This window comes from Takifugu rubripes, chromosome 2, assembly GCF_901000725.2.
Source record: "Takifugu rubripes chromosome 2, fTakRub1.2, whole genome shotgun sequence".
Lineage (NCBI taxonomy): Eukaryota > Metazoa > Chordata > Actinopteri > Tetraodontiformes > Tetraodontidae > Takifugu > Takifugu rubripes.
In genome coordinates this window covers 11,780,870-11,800,986 of record NC_042286.1, presented here as the reverse complement: position 1 = coordinate 11,800,986, position 20,117 = coordinate 11,780,870, and the positions used below count along the sequence as shown (strand labels likewise).

Below are 20,117 nucleotides of genomic sequence, written 5' to 3'. Positions count from 1 at the left end.
GATAACTTGGTTCCTTTTTTTTTTTTTTTTTTAAACACACAATAAAAATAAAACGGCTGCGGCCTTAAAAGCCTCTTTTTGACAGTTTGTGCGTCACAAATGAAGCTGTGTCCGGGTTCTGCGGGTCAGAGCCAGTCGCTCTGCTCCGCCGCGGCGCCGGAGTCCAGCAGCTCCTCCTGCTCTGCAGGCTCAGCCGCCGTGTCGCTGTCCCCGTCCTCCGCTGGGGGGCGAGGAGGAACCTCCACCGCCTTGTGGATGCGCACCTGGGGTTTAGGAACGAGAAGCAGACGGCTGAGACGGCGCCATCTACCATGCGGGCGCCAAATCCAGTCCCCCAAGGCTGAAGTGAAGCCGGGTTTTCTGTCCTGCCGGGTGCTTGCGGGATCCAGTTAAAGTCCGCGGTAGAACAGAAGACCCGGCTCATCTTGGAGGCCTGGATTTGGGCCCCCTGATCTTCAACATCCTAACCGTCATTTTTAACACCCGATAAAAATCATTGTTGGTTTTTGTTCTGATTTTGGGATTAGCTGACCCACCACTGAAGGATGTTCTCTTTTCTTTACAATCTCTTCAAAATACAAGTTTTGTTATTAAACATTAACTAAAAACTATTAAACGCCCCAATGAGCGCACTATTTAGGGAATAGGGAGTGATTTTGGGCACATTGTGTTTTTCTTCTGTTTGGATAATCTGACTCCAGAACTTTGGAATGTCCATAAAGATGCTTTATTAATTTGTATCTGTCCTCCATGCATCACACTCCCCTCATCATCTTCACCTATAAGACCAGTGATGAAGAGTCTTACCCTCCTGGCCTGGGTGGGTTTTCTCCTGCATGGACACAGGTAAAGGAACGAACAGCAGACGGCAGAGCAGCGGAAGGAGAACACCATTTCCACTACGCACATCAAGATGAGAGGAACCCACAGGATAATGGTGGTGCTCTGGTAGGGAAACAAGCACACCCCATAAAATTCGATCCTGAGTCTTAGTTTTTTTAAAGAAAATTTAAAAACTTACGTAGAGCCGTGTCGGGTCAAAGGGGCATTCGTACGTGATGCTGGAAGACGAGTCGGCGTCGTCAGAATCCTTAAAGTTGCACTGCTTCAACAGGCTTTCTCCTTGGTAAATAATGGCTTCCACCACAGAAACCGACAGGGCCACGGCGGCGGCGAGCGCGATGAGGCCCGCCAAGAAGCCAAAGACCAGCAGGACCCACTGCTGCGGGGGCGAGATCAGCGGGACATTCATGAAATCCACCTTGTAGGTTTAAAAGCCATGTATCTACCGGAGCAAAGTCCACAAGCAAGTATGTGACACACACAGTCATTCACAAACAAGACGAGTTCTAACAGGAGCCAGGTGAAGAGAGAGCGGCAATATTTACCAGTGTCCTGTTTTTCTTGTTTTTGGACAGAACAATGGCCACTATTCCACTGATGATTCCCTAAAGGTAGAAAACATCAAGTCAGTCATTTATTCATACGAAACTACGCTGCAGCATGTCACAGTTTAAAAGACCACAACCCTCACAGGCAGAGGCCACGCTAGCTTTAGTTAGCTAATGCTAAATCTAGTCACTTACCAACAGGCCTGCTACGATGGCGATGACATTAGAGACGGCATACACCATCATGGGGGCCTGAACTCGGACGGTGATGTGCCTGTACACGACACCGTGCACCAAAGCTCCCAGCAGGAAGTTGACGTGGCCCACCAGCACCAGCCCCAGGCCCATCTTCATCAGGGCCTTGTTGTCCTTGAGGGTGGCGCAACATATTCCTGGAGGAGGGGGGGGGGGAAGGGGGAAGGGGGTGACCCCTGGACTTAGACAAGCGCCTGAACCCCACATTCATGGAGGTAAACTTGTTACAAAGGGGCTGAGACATTTGCAATCCTGTTATGTGTACGGTGAGAAGCCCCCTGGCAGGGCTGAGGGGGCCGCAGCAGAGAGGAAGTAGACCCGTGCTGAGCGCATCATGACACCGCCGGAGAATGACGGCGTGACAACTATCACCCCGCCCTCCCTGCGGAGGCGACGCATGACCTCACCCGATGCACAACACCAAGGGCCACAGACACATTGAAGAGCCTGGCCCATGTGTGTCTGTGCTGCGTGAAGCTCATTCCTCGGTGCAGAGATAGATCCCCCCACCCCGCCGTACACAGAGAGAACAAAGCATTGGGTGTGGTGTTTCACGTTGGGCATCACCATATCTGTCCTGAGGGGTGGGGTGGAAACCTTCTCAACCAGGCAGGTGCAGGAAAACTCTGTTTATGGTCATAATATTGTGATTATAATGTCGGCTAACACTCTGGTCCCCATGTTGGTGTTCTACAATGTAACACTTTGATCAAAGAACCCCATTAAAGTATCACTCACTCTTTTCAACAATTATCAGGACGATGAGCTGCTATGTCATACCTGATAGTTATTACATGCTTAAGGTAAATCTTAATGATAAAGGGTTAGAATGGAACACCTACCACTGTGCTACTCCACATATCGATCAAGTGATCAGGCTGTTACATTCCATCGTATCAATGAAAATACAACGGGCATTAATATAATGTTTAAAAAGACTGCTGTAAACATGAATGTGACGCAATCAAAGATATTTGAGAGCATATCATTTTCAGCGCGTATCTTCCGAGAGCCGCGAACGCACCACACCTTAAAACTTCAGGACGTGACGTTTCCGCTCGTTTCTTAGATAACACACAAACAGGCCAGAAACTCACCGGACTGTACCATTATTCCTCGAAATGAACCTTCACATCAGTACGGCTCTATAAGTCTCATTTCTGACAAAGTCGGTGACGTCCCGCTTCTCGGAGGGCCGTTGTCGTCTCTCCTTGCTCACCTGCGGGCAGGTAGGCCCCGCCCACCGCCTCCGTTCACAGAGGCTCCGCCCCAGAACACAGTTTCATACCTACAATTCTGAATTCATAAAGAGTCAAGAATACGAGAAAAACACGTATTAAAATCTGGTTTTGTGTGTGTGTGTGTGTGTGTGTGGGGGGGGGGGGGGGGGGGGGGGGGGGTTGTTGTGGACATTCAAATATCTAACTAAAGGGACTATTTATATTAATCTGTTATTATAGCTATAATATGATTTATAAGGTGGTTTCTTCCTAATACAGGTAACAGAGTACCCATACTGAAGACATTAAAATGTATTGGTTTTTTACACCCCCGCCCCCCCCCCCCCCCCCCCCCAAAATAAATAAATAAATAAATAAGTAAAATGCTGTAATTTCCTAGAATATGATACTTTTACTTAAATCTTGGGGTTTGGGGGACTTTCTTTGATTTATCAGCACAAAATTGGAGATTTTTTTAAAATTCAAAAAAGCAATAAGTTACTCTGTCAAGCTTTTGCTAACAATGTGCATTTAAGAAATTACATAAATAAAATTAACTAGCTGTTAATTAGTTGCTTAGAAGAAACTATTTCCTTCCTGACAAATCGGCATTATAATCTACACAGCTGCTTGTGATGCTTAATTGCTATCACCTGTCGATGGCTCCGCCCACCACACCTTATTTGTGGCCACCAGCTGCCAGCTGCTGACCAGAGACCCTGAGACACTTTGACTTTTGCCATGGGGACGGCAGAGGTGTTTCTCTGTGTTTTTGCCGGCTGCTTTGTCGCTGCTCGCGCAGTGATAAACCAAGATGGAATGTTTCCTCTGCATCACCCTGGATTTTTTGAAAACCTCTTTCTGTTTGACCAAAACTTTGACTTTCCCCAATATGACACCATCTTCAGCTCCAGCCAAACCCAGAGGCCCGTCTTCCACATGCTGGGGCAGCTGCCTTCCATCTCGGGCCTTCCCAAAGTCGAGGTGTTCTGTGATGAAGCGATGCTAAGCGTGCTAGTGGAGAAGAGAGCAGGCCATGTGGTGCTGACTGCAGATGCGCTGCAGCTGGGCGATAACTGCTATAGCAACCAGGATCTACCAAACCAGCACGCCTTTATTTATGGCGTCGATGAGTGCGGAACCGCTCGAGTGGTGAGTGGCTCAAACTATTTCTGTTAAATTTCCCAACACTCCAAGTTTAGACCCAGCTGTGTTGCAGGTGGAAAACGGCGTGGAGGCATTCACAAACACACTCTGGATAAATTGGATGAAAGACCAAATGTGGGGATCGGTTTCTTCCTCGGTGCACCTCAGCTGCGGCCACAAAAGGTGCATTTATTAAAACATCGACATCAAAGGCTGTAAATAAACCATAAATAACTGTCTTCACAGGCTGTTTCCTCATCCAAGCGTCTTTGTCTCAACACATCCAGACGAGGGCGCTATGACAAGATTTAACTTTAGGGCTATGAATGGTTCGTGGTCAAGGTTTTGATGCGTTTAGGTTGTCGGCACAAATCCAACATTGTTGTTCTTCAATCACAGCTTCCTGGACTGGCCAGGCAGAGTCTATCATCTACGAAAGGGGACAGTTGATCCACTTCCAGATTTCTGCCAAAACGGGGCCTGAACAGCAGCTTTTCATCCAGTCCTGTTTTATCTCTGCCTCCGAGGAGCCTCATTCCCGAGGGAGACATGCCATCGTGACAAATAAAGGGTATGACCGGTGCCAATGTTCGCTTTTGGTTGCAACCACCCGATACTGTTCCTGTGCTGCAGGTGTGCAACTCTGCTGGATTCTTATTCTGCAGTGCGGTTTGTGGCCTCCAAGAGGCCCGATGTGACTAATTTTGTTCTGAACACATCTTACATCATTCCTGAGGTGAGTTTATCTTAAAAGGTTAGCTTTGTTTTTGGTCTCCTACTGTTGGTGATCTGTGATCTCTCCTTCCAAAGCCATTCATCCACTGCACCGTCCTCGTCTCAGACCTGGGCACCACACCTGGCTCAAAGTCCTGCAATTATGATGTGACCCAGTTCAGGTGTCTGTATGCACAGTCTTCCTTTCCCCCCCCCCTTTGATGCTTTTAGGTAACCCAAGTGCTTCTGTTTCAGATGGGAGGACCTGAGCGGAGCCAAAGATGTGTGCGCCTGCTGTGGCTCAAGGTGCAGAGGCCTGTCACTCAAGAACGTTCCCGATGGTCCGTATCTTAATCCTTTGCCTCAGTAAATTATTTCTAACCTGTTTAACCTCATGTCTACCCTATCATTTCAGAGGCGAAGGCTGTCCTTACAATTGGCCCATTTGTTGTTAAAGATGTAAAGAGTCCCCTGCATCCTCCTGAGACCTCTGAAGCTTTTGACAATGACTTGATGCAGTCTGACAGTTCAGCAGCTCTAGATTGGGTCGGTTCTGAGGTATCAGGAAACCAGTTTGCTAGCACACCTGGGGACGTGGTGGTCGTAAGTCAAAATCCAGCTGCCGCACTGGCTCTCTGGCTACCTGGAGAGCTAAAGGAGGGTTTGGAGCAGGCAGATGACTTTAAGGAACAGGTGGAAAGTCATACGCTAAAAAATGACCCATTTGGGGAACAAGACTCGGTCCAAAAGCAGGAGTCTGAGAATTCAAATGCAAATGAGTTTGATATTTTTGCCAAGTTGGTAGAATCCCCAGCAAAAATCTGGCGGGCAAAGATTGACTTGTTTGGTAAAAGGTCTGCAGGAGAAGATGGTCTGCCTCCTGAGGAGGTCCCTGACATGGATGACTCGGAGGCTCTCTCTGAGAGGCAGGTCGGGCCTGCAATTCGGTCCAAGCTCAGGTTTTCCAAAGGGACGGATGGATCACAAACGCTGAGTTATGAGGAGGAGGTGCTGAGAAAATCTGACGATGAAGGTGATTGTGCAATGAAGAAACGGGGCCGACGAGGATTGCGATCAGTGTTCCTGGATTTGATCAGGTAAATTGACAAGTTTATTCGATGAAGCGAAGGATTTACAGCGACTGAACATTTTTTTTTTTTTTTCTTTTTCCTCAGGAGACTTGACAAAGCGGAGTAAGACTGGCAGAAAAGTGAAATAAACTATTAAATCATATTTGTGTTTGGACTTCTAAGTTTTTGAAGGCTGTTTGCTGGGACAATGGGAGCCTATGGCTGACGTATGATTCTGAATAACGGCATATAGATTCAATGAAATCATATTGACTTGAATAAAATGTAATGTAGGTTCCACGCTACACCATTGCATCTCACCCTTAGTTTCTCTCATGCAGAATATTTATATTTAAGATTTGTCCTTGAGCCACCGATGAGTGATTCACCCACGTCCCGTTAATGAGGAAAAATGACACTTATTCCAGACGCGTTCTCCAACAATTCCCGTTTGCTCCTCACAAACTTGGCTGCATGCTCTCTGCAGCTCTCCCCACCCAGATGTCGCTGTAGGGATCCGTGCTGTGTAGTTGGGGCGGTATCTGCGGTGCGCTCTCCCTTTTACGCCGCATGCTCCGTGCGTGCGTCTATGCACAGTTTGACCCCGGTCACAGCTTCCTCCACACCAGCCCTCCCTATAAAGTCCACACGCGTCTCCCCACGCAGTCTCTTTCGCCGGCTCCAAAACAACCGTGAGCGTCGAACTCACCGTTCTTGAAAATTTTTAAAATAAAAACTATATAAAAAATATAAAATCTACAAAAAATCTCAATCTAAAAAAAAAAAAAAAAGAAAGTATCTCGGATGTTAAAAGAAATACAAACGTTGAAAAAAAAATAGCAAAAGAAATAATTACATTAAAAAAAAATAAAAATCTAAACGAGATCAGGCTTGACCGCGGAGGTGAAGATATTTGAAGAAGACGTGGTTTCAATTCAGTTTTGCCAGGTTTGATATTTTCTCACCCAGCTGTCGGTGTGGACCCACATTTTAAAAAGACTTTTTTTTGAAGAAGTCTTTGCTTTTGTGAAGACCCTGATATGAATACAGCGGCGGGGAATTATCCGATGGCTTCTCTTTACGTTGGCGACCTGCACCCCGACATCACGGAGGCTATGTTGTACGAGAAATTCAGCCCAGCCGGCCCGGTGCTCTCCATTCGGGTCTGCAGAGACATGATCACCCGGCGCTCCCTCGGATACGCCTATGTGAACTTCTCCCAGCCCGCTGACGGTATGTAGAACACGCGTTGCTCTGAGCAGATGTCACGACCTGTGTGTGCACTCCGACACATCAATGCATTTAAAATATTAAAGTAATATTACGCAGCCCACAGGACAGTGGTCTTTCAGACGACTTGACCCACATAAGCTCGCCCCAGTTCTTGTATATTCTTAGTAATATATGTCAGTGTAGTGAATGCAACTCCCAGTTTTTTTGAACGTTGCATGCAGGTTGTAGAATCTTCTCACTTATTCCGGCGCCCATTTAAAGGGTGACATTGAAATCCTCTGCACTGTTCTGTAAAACCAGGAAAAGACACAGGAACAGCTGAGCTGTAAGCACCACCTGCTCGTCGTTTACGTGCAATGTTCATGTGCAGCAGTGTTTTAAGAGTTTCTCCTTGCTGTGTTGGGCTCAATTTCAGCTTTAATGTGACCCGGCGTGATTAGATTTGTCATCCCCAAAACACAGACTGGCGGCAGAAGTGGGGTTGACTTGTGGTCATGACGTTTGATCCATTTTCTTTCCAATGCTTCGGCGGCACCGAAGCGGTGAAGAGTCGTAACAGGTGTTGCTGCTGGATGGCCTCTGAAGTTGCCAAAATAGTGCAAATGTCCCATTTCTTGGTCAAAAACCTAAAGACCTGGGACAATGTCTGTCAGAAGCCCACCAAAGGTTGGTCATAGCAAATTAAAAAAAAACCCAAACCAGTTCCCTTCCAGGACAACAGCGAGTAAATATAACAGTCACAGCCGTAATGGTGGGACACTGTGGGGGAGGGGTTTCTGTTGGTGGGCTATTTCACACGTCGACCTCTCAAGAGCCTTTTGGGCCTTTTACTTCCACCCTAGAAAAGGTTGCAGGAAGTACAATCAGAATGGTGGGCGTGCGTCGGGCCGTCCTCGTGGGCGGCGGGTGGCAGCGGAGGAAGCATCAGCTCGCCTTGGATCGCTCCTCGTCCAGGCCGTGTGTGTAAACACTCCCTGGTGATTCTCATTCTTGTTGAACATATCTCTTCCCCATCAATGGCAGAGAACGCTCTCCACGCACCCCATGCCAGCAAATACCTCTCAGGACCCCTCTCTAAATATAGAAGACTTGTTGAGCAGCCTCAAACCTGCCTGACCCGAATTAATTCAAGCCGATGCTAAAACACTTAAAATGAGTTTCCCTAGCGCTATTTTATTCGGTGGCTTTTGATGAAGAATTCACGACTATGTCAGTAGTTACACTGCTTAGAAAGTCTCTCAGACCTGTTTTAAAACATCAGAATCCCATTGTGGACCTTGTCTGACAGCACTCGCACACCTTTTCTGAGCACCCTCACGCTGTGAAGTCCAAATGGGACCAAACTGCCGATGTCAGCATACGCAGGGCAGATCTGTTTTGTTTACCAGACATTTTTTAGCTGGAAAGCTCGGCCGCGTGTCCGTTACTGTGGAGCGACCGAACAAAGGGATGTTTGGCACATGCGCCCCCATCGAGGTGGGAGCACATATGTGTGTTAGAGCTGGGGGGGGGGTGAAGCGGTTAAACTAGACCCATGACACCGAAACCCATTTGGTGTATCAAAGGGCTCCCTGTGTTCCTGCTGGAACCGGCTGAGGTGTGAAACAGGAACGGCAGCATGTGGTGAGTTTGAGAAGGAAGCCATGTGTTGCAGCTGCCCCCCCCAACAGCTGCTCCAGCACCCACATGTCTGCTTGTGAACCCTGCCCCACGTGCTGTTTTTGTAATGTACACAGAGGACAAATTGCAGTTGGACCTGTTTTTCCTCTTGGAATGATGTTATTATGAGGTAATTACAAGTGTGTAATGTAAAAAGATGGTGTTTAAGACTTGGACACGTATCACAACAGCCTGTGCCTCACACACCTATGGCTGATTGACTGTTTGACGCGAGGCTCTTATGAAAACACTCATTATTTGTTCTCTCCTGTCAGCTGAGAGAGCCTTGGACACCATGAACTTTGACGTGGTCAAAGGGAAGCCGATCCGGATCATGTGGTCCCAGAGAGACCCCTCCCTCAGAAAGTCCGGAGTGGGCAACGTGTTCATCAAGAACCTCGACAAGTCCATCGACAATAAAGCGCTGTACGACACTTTCTCTGCATTCGGCAACATCCTCTCCTGCAAGGTAAGAGCGCCGTCCATGTCAACGAGGGACTGTAAAGTGTTGAATGTGTAATATCTACATTTTCCAGGGGTTAAAACTGTCCTAATTGCATTGTGAAATATATATCATACATACAAAAGGGGATCATTTTTCATTTTCAACCAAAAGGTGATTTATGGGTCTATGTTTTCTCACGTATCCCTCCGCTCCAGGTGGTGTGTGATGAAAATGGATCTAAAGGCTACGCTTTTGTCCACTTTGAGACTCAGGACGCCGCCGACCGTGCCATCGAGAAAATGAACGGAATGCTTCTCAATGACCGCAAGGTGTGAGTGTCCGATCATGTAGGGAACCGTGGAGGGGGTGTTTACTTTAGTATTCCAAAGGTATCGCGACGCTGATGTCTTGGTGGAAAATCGGCGGCTTCTCAACCTTTTAATCGTGGTCAATACGCATTTTTCATTCGTCAGTTACTAGTTAGGAAGTAGCACCGTTTGATTTCATCCATAACACAAATTCAATTCAGTTACACGTCAGAAAGGTGAGGGAAAAGGAGGAACGACCCAGTTTGGAAAGCTAAAGTCAGAGAATTTAGGCCCGCAGCAGTTATTGGATCACCAAAGTAGTTCCTCGCTCTTTAAGTGGACAGGAAGTGCAGCGTTTACTGGGCTTGTGATACTAGCATTCATTTTTTTAATGAAGTAAACTGACTGTTTGTTTGTGTCTTCTTTTAGTTGTTGAGTTTGTGTGTGAATAATCGGACTAATAAACTCATCTCTGGCTGTCTCCAGGACGACTTCTAAATAACTTGATAAATAACAAACTATAAGCTCTGGCCCGTTCTTATCTTTCCTACCAGACGCCTTTTCTGTTGCCTCATTTTTCCACTCGCTGGCCGCCCATCTTGGAGCGTCTGTTTGTGCGTGTGTGTATGTGTGTGTGACCATGCTTGTGTGTTTTAGTGATGGATCCAATGCAGCAATGCAATACTGGATGGCAGAAGGAGAGAAAGGTCATCACGGAAAGGTATATAAGATCATTTGGTCATGCTCAGCTTTCCTTTGTACTGTGAGACTCTGTCCCTCCTCTTCTCTCCATCCACATCCTCATCGGGTTTTTGGACCAAGATATAAGATGGTTGTCTCTGTTATGTGGAGCATGTTGAACAATCTGCCTGCCTCAGATGACATTAACATCATTTTTTGGTTGGGTCACCCCTAAAACGATGAATCGCGGACTGATAGCAGCTGTTTGTGTATTTTTTACCTGTTTTTTGTTCGGGAATGTCTTTTTACTCACCGTCTTTGCCTGGTCAGGTCTTCCTCTGTCATTTCTGTGCGTGGAAAGATGGATTAGAAGGGTTTTAGATCGCAGAGTACGGGTTAAAGGAGGCGGCTCCTTGCTTGGTTTCTCCTTCTCTGTCTGGGCTTTTTCAAAAGAATGTGCATGGCCGCGTCCCCGCTCTCTGCAGGTTCGTGGGTCGTTTCAAATCTCGCAAAGAACGGGAGGCCGAGCTCGGCGCCAAAGCCAAGGAATTCACCAACGTCTACATCAAGAACTTCGGAGATGACATGGATGACGAGCGGCTGAAGGAGCTCTTCGATAAATACGGTGAAATAATCGGACGCTGTCGCACTCTTCTGTTCTCTTACGTGCTTTTACTTGACGTCTGTCGCCTTCAGGGAAGACGCTCAGTGTGAAGGTCATGATGGACCCAACTGGCAAATCCAGAGGCTTCGGATTCGTTAGTTATGAGAAACACGAGGATGCTAACAAGGTACTTTCTCCTCTTAAAAGTCGGTATTTTAAAATTTCCTGGGAAACACGATTTTTCTTATGTAATTAGGCCGTAGAGGACATGAACGGCACAGAGCTCAATGGCAAGACCGTGTTTGTCGGTCGGGCGCAGAAGAAGAATGAGCGGCAGGCGGAGCTGAAGAGGAAGTTTGAGATGCTCAAACAAGAAAGGATTAGCCGTTATCAGGTCTGAACGCGGCCAAATGCGTCTCAACCATGCGACACTTCGGTCCCTTGCTGTTCTTCTATGACAGTGTCCACTGTTTCAGGGCGTTAATCTGTACATCAAGAACTTGGACGACACCATAGATGATGAGAAACTCCGTAAAGAATTCTCTCCGTTTGGGTCGATTACAAGTGCCAAGGTAAGTGCTAATGTCGCCTGTGGCGGATGCAGTGTGAGAGTGATGCACGTTGGACGTTTTCATGAGACGAATAGTCTGCGTTTTAGGTCATGCTGGAGGAGGGACGCTCTAAGGGCTTCGGGTTCGTCTGCTTCTCCTCTCCCGAGGAGGCCACCAAAGCCGTGACTGAGATGAACGGTCGTATCGTTGGCTCCAAGCCCCTCTACGTAGCCCTCGCTCAGAGGAAAGAGGAGCGCAAAGCCCACCTCACCAACCAGTACATGCAGCGTATCGCTGGCATGAGAGCCATGCCAGCCAATACCATCATCAACCAGTTCCAGCCCACCAGCGGCTATTTCATGCCAGCGGTCCCACAGGTGTGATATGATAGTCAAACTGTTTCGGATCTGTGGGGCCGTTTTTAAGGCAATTGTATGTGTTTTACTAGCAATAGGAGCTGGCTGAGATAAAATATGTGAATTTCCCTGCTTGTATCAAGCAGGCCCAGAATCGGACCACGTACTATGCACCAAATCAGCTTGCCCAGATGCGTCCTAACCCCCGATGGCAGCAACAAGGTGGTAGAGGTCAAGGTGAGTGTGGGCGACTTTACGGTCCACGTGTTGTTGATGGACTTTGATGAACAGTCACAAGCTTTGTATTGTTTTCACTGTTTTTTGCCTCTTCTTTGCTCTTAGGGGGTTTCCAAGGGATGCCCAATACACTGCGGCAGCCGGGACCCCGCGGCAACATGAGACAGATGACTCCTAACAGCAGCTCCCAGGGTCCCCGGGGTGTGTTCTCCAACATTTCCTTCAAATCCTTCAATCTTACTGTCAGAAGGCTCAAAATGTACATTCTGCTCCATCCAGGCTCAGCTCAAACTATGGCTCCTCGCCCCTCAATGGGGGTCCCCGGCCCCCGCAATGTGACACCTTACAAATATGCCACTGGCGTGCGTAACCCCAACCCTCAGGTGGTGCAGCCTATCGCCCTCCAGCAAGTATGAACAACAAACCAGTCCTGTCCACCAATTTTTTTCCCAAATCAGTGTCCTAAGACAGTGATCATGTTCCCATGCTATTCTCTTTTTCAGGCTCAGCCAGCTGTGCACGTTCAGGGACAGGAGCCTCTCACACCCTCCATGCTGGCTGCTGCCCCCCCTCAGGAGCAGAAACAGATGCTAGGTAATAACATCAAAATAGTGTAATACGTTTGATAATCTGCTAAATGGTTTCTTTATTTTTGTTTCTAGGTGAGCGTCTTTTCCCTCTCATTCAGGCCATGCATGCTAACCTGGCAGGAAAGATCACCGGCATGCTGCTGGAGATCGACAACTCGGAACTGCTACACATGTTGGAGTCTCACGAATCTCTACGATCAAAGGTACTCGGGTTTCACCCTTTTCATCACTTTGACATTTAGCATTTAAAAAAACTCCACTTTTGTCCTCCGGCACAGGTGGAAGAAGCGGTTGCTGTGCTTCAAGCCCATCAGGCAAAGAAAGATGCCACTCAGAAAGCAGGTAACATGGCACCTGCAGCTGCTACTGCCACATCCTGAAGATGAATCACTGGAGTATTTTGGTATGTTACTATCTTCCTACTCTCTGTCAGGCTTTTTCATAATCTTGCACATGGTGTTTTGTGTTGTTAAAGTAATTATGATGTTTGATTCCAGAATATGAGACGAGAGCCTTCACAAGACTCCAAAACACCAGACTCTTATGCAAAAACAGAGAAGAAGAGACGGCATGCAATTTTAAAATCATACTTGAAATAATAAATGATTGCATTTCATGATTTGCTTATTCTTTAATAATGATGAAACCATATATATACTAAAAGATATAGTGCAAATTAATCTTATTGATCCATTTACATCATGGGCGCAGAGAGAAACTGAAATGAAAATGAGCCCTTTCTTTTGTTGATCTTTGATTTGAAATTATTGACTTCTCCATCTTATCTCTTCGTCATGAGTGTGCGGTATTCTCAATAAAGGAGTGGCATATGGAAGCAGTTTGGTTTGTGTTTATTTTGAAATCCCTCAAGAAATATCAATCCTCAAGAAATATCAATCCTCTTGACTCAATAAAATGGCTGTCTGTGATAACCCATAACGCATTTAACCCATATGAACTTTGTGGGAATTTTCTTGTAACACTGAAATCTTAAAGATGACATTAAATATATAGGTAATTTTTAAGAATTAAAAATAGAAAAGGAATTAATATGATTGATCATGCATCAAGGGAATCAGAGGAATGACAGTAATATGCGACTTTACTATCAATATTTTGCATGATGGTTGACCTTCGTCCAGCAGGTCTTTTACCCACATATTGTGACTTATACCCATATTATATATCAAGGCAGTAGTAATAAAAGGTCACATAACATAGTATGTTGCTTTATAACCAAAAGTTTGCTAAAAAACAAACAACAAAACGCCTGTTGTCACATAAAGAGAGGAAGGATGTTGTACGCAAATTCCTCCGACAGGGGGCGCGAGCCATAAGTGGGCGGGCTCTAGTTATTCTGAGCCAATCACAAGCTGCTGGGGTCAAAGTGGAAAGGTTAAATCCAAGATGGCGGCCAACAAACGAGTGCTGTATATCGGTGCGTTATGGTTATTTTACATTCAAAAATAGCAAATTTGTGATTTTTAAAAAGGAAAAGTGCTTGGGCTCGGTGTACAATTGCATCGAGTGCAACCACATTTACGCCCGTATGTTACTAAGACAAATCCGTAGAAGTGTAACCGTTCAACACGAAAACGCCGCCCGAATAAAGAAACTCTAGTAAAGAAACTTTCTAACCACTTTGAGTTTTTATGATGTGGCGATAAGACATTCCAAAATTCCACTAGCATGGCGACAAACTTATTTTTATCAACTCGTGTGTCTTGACCGTGGCTTGTAAATGGTTTCCGGTAACGTCACAATCTCAGTTCTGTTGATTCTCAGGTGATGCTTTTGAAAGGTAAAGATGTGTTTACCTGCCTGATTCTGACAGGTGGCCTGGCAGAAGAGGTCGATGAGAAGGTGTTGCATGCAGCTTTTATTCCGTTCGGAGACCTGATAGACATCCAGATCCCTTTAGACTATGAAACAGGTGAGTCCAGCAGTGATGAAGGTAATTGTGCTGTTCCTGTTATCTAAAATAATGTGTTTTTGCTCTTCTTTCAGAAAAACACCGAGGATTTGCATTTATTGAATTTGAACTGGCTGAGGTGGGTCCTGAATTTATTACTTCAGTTTGCATAAAGGTTGGATAAGGAATGGACAGGGTGCTTTTTATATAAACATGCTTTATTCAAAGGAGTCATCATTTTCTATTGTCTTCTGATGACAGAGTTGATCTTTGTTTCACTGTCTCTTTTTTACTGTCTTTCCCAGTCTGAACTATGCGTTAGCTATATAATTTAGGATTTAGGTTTGTTTAAAAAAAAATCATATGAGACTGAAGTTGTCTAAGCAAGGATATATTGTCCAATTCAACTCCACCACTTTTATGGACAAGGCTGGTTTATTTACAGCTGATGTAGCACGTTAATGCAGGGTAATATGTACATGGTTTCACATAACAGCTTTCATTTTGAATGTTGTTACCAGTTGAACAGAACCTTATATATTTTATAAGATGAGATATTGACAAGATTTTTTTTTAATCCTCAGGATGCTGCTGCAGCTATTGATAATATGGTCAGTGGAAGAAAAACACTATAAAAAAATTATTTCCTATTTTTAAAAACAAATCTCAGACCTTGACTTAGGTTCAAAGCGTTAATAATCGTTGATCCCCCTGTTGCCAGAATGAGTCTGAACTTTTTGGCCGAACCATCCGAGTCAACATTGCCAAACCTATGAGGATCAAAGAGGGCTCCTCTAGACCAGGTGATGCACGGAGGCATTTGCTTTGGCAGACCCTTAAAGCCTCGCCTCAGTTTTTAACGGTGCCTTTCATTTCAGTGTGGTCTGACGATGACTGGCTGAAGAGGTTCTCAGGCAAGACACTGGAGGAGGCTGAAGCAGAGGCTGGTGAAACAACCAAAACAACAGCACAGGAGGTTAGACAGATTTCTTTGCATTAGTTGGTGCTTTATATATTTCTAACCATTGGTGTGCAGGTATAGTAGTGGAGAAAAGCTGATATAATGTAACTGTAAAAGTCATGAAACTTGTATATATTGAATAAATTGGCTTTAATGATGTGAGTATGATGTCTTTGTGTAGGGTGAGCCCCCAGCTAAGAAAGGCAGAGTTAATCCTCAGGTCTACATGGACATCAAGATTGGAAACAAACCAGCAGGGAGGCTCCGCTTTCTACTTCGTGCTGACATTGTTCCCATGACGGCAGGTGTGTATCTATGGGTTGAAATCGATGTTGGAATTTGTAGCTTTCCAGGCTGATCGTACCACATCCGACCACGTCCTTCTCCGTGCAATCTGTAGAGAACTTCCGCTGCTTGTGCACACACGAGAAAGGCTTCGGCTACAAGGGCAGCAGCTTCCATCGCATCATCCCTCAGTTTATGTGCCAAGGTGGAGACTTCACCAACCACAACGGCACCGGGGGCAAGTCTATCTACGGCCGCAAGTTTGACGATGAAAACTTTGTCCTGAAGCACACGGCTCCAGGTGAGGAGTCACTCTTTGGTGCTTCCTTTGCTGATTAGTGACGTGGTTTTTGTTACTGAGAAGATCGTGTGTTTAAGTAGCCAAACCTTCTGTTTAACAGGACAACTGTCCATGGCCAACTCTGGACCCAACACCAACGGCTCTCAGTTCTTCATCACCACAGATAAAACCGACTGGCTGGATGGCAAACACGTGGTGTTTGGAGAACTGATGGAGGGGATGGATGTGCTCCGTCAAATGGAGGTAGTGAGATGATGCATACCATGATTCTTAATGCCACCTCCTGTTTGTGGCACAGCGACGTGACGGCCTTAATAACGGTGGCCAATGAACCACAGACTAGCAAACATTGTCTAGCCACACATGGAAATCATCAAGTTGCGTTTAATTTGTGCCCACAAAACCCTGCGGCCAAATCAAACACCACTTGTGTCAATAATGTCACATTTTAAACAACGGTGCCTTCATAGTGGTCATGTCCGAACAATTCCGTGTGTAAACGGTAACATGTGCGTGTTTTTAGCCTGAATACACGCCGGTGCTCATATTTGTGCACGATCAGGGAGGTATTGTAATAATAGCAGGTTCCCACCGATTGTGCTCAAACAGGAAGGTAAACGGCCCGGACAAGCAGCGCACCAGTACCAGGCTTGGATTTGGGCTTTTCTTCCTCTTGTTTGTTAAAAACACGGGCGTCTGTTTGGCGCTCAAAGGATCGATGGTCAAACAGAATGGTCATTCGTCTTTTGCTAGAAATGTCCCGGTCTGGTAATTAACGGGTGGATTTGTGCCTCTTCTTTTCCTCTTCCAGGCTCAGGGGGCCAAAGACGGCAAAACGAAGCAGAAGGTCATCATTTCTGACTGTGGAGAATATGCGTGAATGAAACTAGGTGTTTGTGCAGCGTGTCGACGGCGCCGCTGTGGTTGTCTGAGAATGTATTCATACTCTGTCAACATTGTCTGCCATGTAAATATTTAAATAAATTTTTTTTACGTAAAAAAACAAAGCATGATGGGTCTCATTGTTTATGCTATTGACAAAATATGTTTCGGTGGTTATTGAAACATTAATGGCGTCTTCTTTTTTTTATCTATTGAGAGGAATATTTTTAATGTCTCCCAATGGAGATATTGTCAAGAACTTAGTTGTAACATTGTAAGATATTCGGGTAAAATGAACCCATTTGCAAGACGCGTGGTACGAAAAGTAGATCCAGATACGCGGCGGACGCGTCATGAGATAAAGATAAAAATGTTTTTTGTTCGAGACCTGAGGGGTGTGTGGTTGTAGGATCGTGGGTGCCACACCTGATCAGGTTTACATACGAGTAGAAGTGACGGGGCTCCTCCTCCTCCACTCCGTCCTCTGTTGGGAAACGTTCCGAGGGACTCATCGCTGAGAACTCATCCGGCGCCTCGATCCTCCGCTCCGACACCGACGCTCCCACTGTCGCCTTCACGCAGTGAGTAAACTAAAACCTCATCGCAGGTCTTACATGAGGGAAATACGGATCGTTTGTCATGTTTTGCGTGGCTTTGATTGCTTGTGGAAATGATAAAATTCCATCACGGCTTTAGCGCAGGCTTTACGCACAGCCTCGCTCGTTTAGCGAAATCTAGAAAGTTGGACAAATGTTAACTCTTAGGTCGGTTATTGACTTTACCACTATCTACACAGTGTTTCTTCCATAACTGACAGATCTTTACGTTGAAGTTGTTTCCTGGCGCTCCCTCCAGTCACGTGATCGTCTCTTTTTCTCTCGTAGTTACCGAAGTTTCAGCTCTGTACTTCTTCAGCTGAGTCCCCCCTGAACTAACGTCACCATGAACTGGGCATTCCTCCAGGGCCTCCTCAGCGGGGTGAACAAGTACTCCACCGCCTTTGGCCGAGTGTGGCTCTCCATTGTCTTCCTCTTCAGGGTCATGGTGTTCGTGGTGGCGGCTGAGAAGGTGTGGGGCGACGAGCAGAAAGACTTCAAATGCAACACGGCTCAGCCCGGCTGCCACAACGTCTGCTACGACCACTTCTTCCCCGTTTCCCACGTCCGGCTGTGGGCGCTGCAGCTCATCTTCGTCACCTGCCCGTCTCTCCTGGTGGTGATGCACGTCGCCTACAGGGAGGACAGGGAGCGGAAAAACAGGCTTAAATATGGCGACGACTGCCGCCGTCTCTACCAGAACACCGGGAAGAAGCGCGGAGGCCTGTGGTGGACCTACGTCCTCACGTTGGTCTTCAAAATCGGCGTCGACGCCACCTTTGTCTACCTTCTCTACCACATCTACGAGGGTTACGACTTCCCCTCGCTCATCAAGTGCCAGCAGAAGCCCTGCCCGAACACGGTGGACTGCTTCATCGCGCGGCCCACCGAGAAGCGGATCTTCACCATCTTCATGGTGGTCACCAGCCTGGTCTGCATCTTCCTCTCCATCATCGAAATCCTCTACTTGGTGGGCAAACGCTGCCGTGAGTGTTTGACGGCCGGTCACCACACTCACCACCCCATGACCAACAACATCTCGAGCGGAAGCCACCTGATGGAGTCCAGCACTCTAAAGAGGGTTCCAAAGTGCACCCCCGAAACGCCGGCGCCTTCGTACAGCTCTGCCATATCCTGAGAGCCGACAGACGGTGGCGAATAAAGACTATCGGCAGAATTTCATCAGCTCAGACTCTGACCCGCGCGTCAAGTAGATCTTACTTCTTTTTACTGTCGGAGGGCTTGAATTTCTGGTGGGGAAAGACCTCAGTGATGTGGGTTTGGGTCACGCTAAATCAAGACTTTAACATTCTGAAACTGCACTGAAAAACAGGGTTAGGGTTAGGTTAGGGGAAAAAAAGCCCATCGGATCCTGCCCTGATGCCAATTACGTGAGTCACCGCGGTTGGGAGAGCGGTTCTACATACACTCACGCTCTGCTGTGTAAGATTTTCCTCTGCGCCCAGCCTCCCTCGAATGTTTAGTCCAGGCTGCTGTGGGTCTGTTCCGTCTCCTCCACAATTACAGAGCCGACTCCTCGTCACCACCACGCCGTTCATCCTCCATCAACTTTCAACAAGTTTTTTTGTTGCTGCAAAGCCGAACTCAGAGCAGTGGAAGAACGCCGGGGTGCTCTTAGGACACTAATGTAAAGTGACTTTTTGTTAATATCTTCCTTGTTAATAGTGATTAAAGTTTTTGAATTTCATAATAGAGGAAGTGTCACCTCATCTTTTTAAGCTTTAGCCCTTTCGGGGTCATGGGCCCTATGTGTGCATTTGGGGGGTTTGATACCTTGCTAAAGGGCCCCTTGACAGTGCTCTGAAGGTGTTTTAGCACCTTCCCCTACTACTAAAATTCTGTAATAGAGGAAGTGTTGTGACTAAAAGATAAGGAAATAATCTTCACAACTCTCCCACAAGAATGGTTCTCAACAAACTCTTAAATCTAAGTTTCCGTGTGTTTCATCAAGTCATCCTTACTTGTTGTCGTGCTGTTGCCAGGTTAACCAATCAATGTTGACAAGTCAACCACGCACAGCTGTGCTGATGGATATCGGTCCACCCAGCCCTGGAATTTAAGCTCTACGTGCCTCCAGTGAAAGTCTACCTTTCGATAGGAGATGGTAAAAGTGAGAGGAGATTATCTCAAGGCCAATCGTCCTGATTCCTGGTGCTTGCTTATGTTTAGCCATTCATATTCGTGCTAAAAATAAAGGTCAGGATAACAGGAAGCCAAACGAGGGCAAAGTGAAAATACCTTGACAGGAGATTATAAGCAGAAATCAAATTAATTACATCCTAAAATCCTTCCCGGGGTGTTTAGACAAGAGCCCCATCCATCTTTTATACAGCTTGTTGTTCTCTTTGTTCCTATTTAATAAACTCATACGAGCAGACAACTCTTGTTCTTGTATATGTGTGTGTGTGTGTGTGTGTGTGTGTGTGTGGGGGGGGGGGGGGGTTAAACATGAAATCTACCTCAAAGAAAACTGTTAATTTCAATCAAAGTGAATAAGCTCCCAGGACTGTTCAGATTTTCCACAGGAAGTGAGGAAGTCTCGTCCAGTGAGTCGGGGTGGTTCTGTAAACAAGCCAACAATCTCTCCCATTACCGGACCCTCCCAGCTCGCCTTTTTTCGCTCTTTTTCCCCATGGTACACTTCTTCCTTTTCTCTGTACCAGCGGTGCAGCCTGTCTTTGTTATGCTGTGCCTGTCGA

At 46.4% G+C, this 20,117-nt stretch overlaps 5 protein-coding genes across 9 annotated transcripts; 4 read left to right on the top strand and 1 right to left on the bottom strand.

Moving 5' to 3' along the window:
- Positions 1–14: 14 nt before the first annotated feature.
- Positions 15–2,899, bottom strand: tmem54a (transmembrane protein 54a). Its single transcript, XM_003962547.3, has 6 exons — positions 2,744–2,899; positions 1,587–1,783; positions 1,389–1,448; positions 1,022–1,222; positions 808–945; positions 15–263 (listed from the first exon to the last, which is right to left on the bottom strand). Exons 1-6 carry the CDS (start codon positions 2,754–2,756, stop codon positions 126–128), a joined length of 747 nt encoding a protein of 248 aa, XP_003962596.1. The 5' UTR covers positions 2,757–2,899; the 3' UTR covers positions 15–125.
- Positions 2,900–3,543: 644 nt separating this feature from the next.
- zpcx (zona pellucida protein C) lies at positions 3,544–5,978 on the top strand. The gene is made up of 9 exons (XM_011615768.2): positions 3,544–4,018; positions 4,086–4,195; positions 4,259–4,341; positions 4,412–4,583; positions 4,646–4,748; positions 4,823–4,908; positions 4,982–5,067; positions 5,142–5,823; positions 5,902–5,978. Exons 1-9 carry the CDS (start codon positions 3,608–3,610, stop codon positions 5,921–5,923), a joined length of 1,755 nt encoding a protein of 584 aa, XP_011614070.2. The 5' UTR covers positions 3,544–3,607; the 3' UTR covers positions 5,924–5,978.
- Positions 5,979–6,446: 468 nt separating this feature from the next.
- pabpc4 (poly(A) binding protein, cytoplasmic 4 (inducible form)) lies at positions 6,447–13,295 on the top strand. Of its 4 annotated transcripts, none has more exons than XM_011615780.2 (15): positions 6,447–6,744; positions 6,829–7,029; positions 8,964–9,157; positions 9,349–9,464; positions 10,608–10,747; positions 10,819–10,913; positions 10,983–11,120; positions 11,203–11,298; positions 11,385–11,654; positions 11,780–11,870; positions 11,976–12,280; positions 12,374–12,464; positions 12,533–12,663; positions 12,739–12,863; positions 12,958–13,295. In XM_011615780.2, exons 2-14 carry the CDS (start codon positions 6,837–6,839, stop codon positions 12,838–12,840), a joined length of 1,962 nt encoding a protein of 653 aa, XP_011614082.1. In that variant the 5' UTR covers positions 6,447–6,744; positions 6,829–6,836; the 3' UTR covers positions 12,841–12,863; positions 12,958–13,295. The 4 variants fall into 4 exon arrangements, with proteins under 4 accessions (XP_011614082.1, XP_003962598.1, XP_011614091.1 ...); XM_011615789.2 differs by having other exon boundaries at positions 6,448–7,029; positions 11,777–11,870; positions 11,976–12,071; positions 12,150–12,280; XM_011615794.2 differs by having other exon boundaries at positions 6,449–7,029; positions 11,976–12,071; positions 12,150–12,280.
- Positions 13,296–13,781: 486 nt separating this feature from the next.
- ppie (peptidylprolyl isomerase E (cyclophilin E)) lies at positions 13,782–16,922 on the top strand. 2 transcript variants are annotated; one of them, XM_003962550.3, is made up of 10 exons: positions 13,782–13,898; positions 14,295–14,393; positions 14,468–14,511; positions 14,957–14,983; positions 15,094–15,175; positions 15,251–15,348; positions 15,515–15,638; positions 15,734–15,919; positions 16,020–16,162; positions 16,731–16,922. In XM_003962550.3, exons 1-10 carry the CDS (start codon positions 13,868–13,870, stop codon positions 16,797–16,799), a joined length of 903 nt encoding a protein of 300 aa, XP_003962599.1. In that variant the 5' UTR covers positions 13,782–13,867; the 3' UTR covers positions 16,800–16,922. The 2 variants fall into 2 exon arrangements, with proteins under 2 accessions (XP_003962599.1, XP_011614103.1); XM_011615801.2 differs by lacking the exon at positions 13,782–13,898 and adding an exon at positions 13,995–14,211.
- A 285-nt stretch (positions 16,923–17,207) lies between these two features.
- On the top strand, positions 17,208–19,110 carry gjb10 (gap junction protein beta 10). The gene is made up of 2 exons (XM_003962551.3): positions 17,208–17,382; positions 17,686–19,110. Exon 2 carries the CDS (start codon positions 17,744–17,746, stop codon positions 18,533–18,535), a length of 792 nt encoding a protein of 263 aa, XP_003962600.1. The 5' UTR covers positions 17,208–17,382; positions 17,686–17,743; the 3' UTR covers positions 18,536–19,110.
- The last annotated feature ends 1,007 nt before the right edge of the window (positions 19,111–20,117 follow it).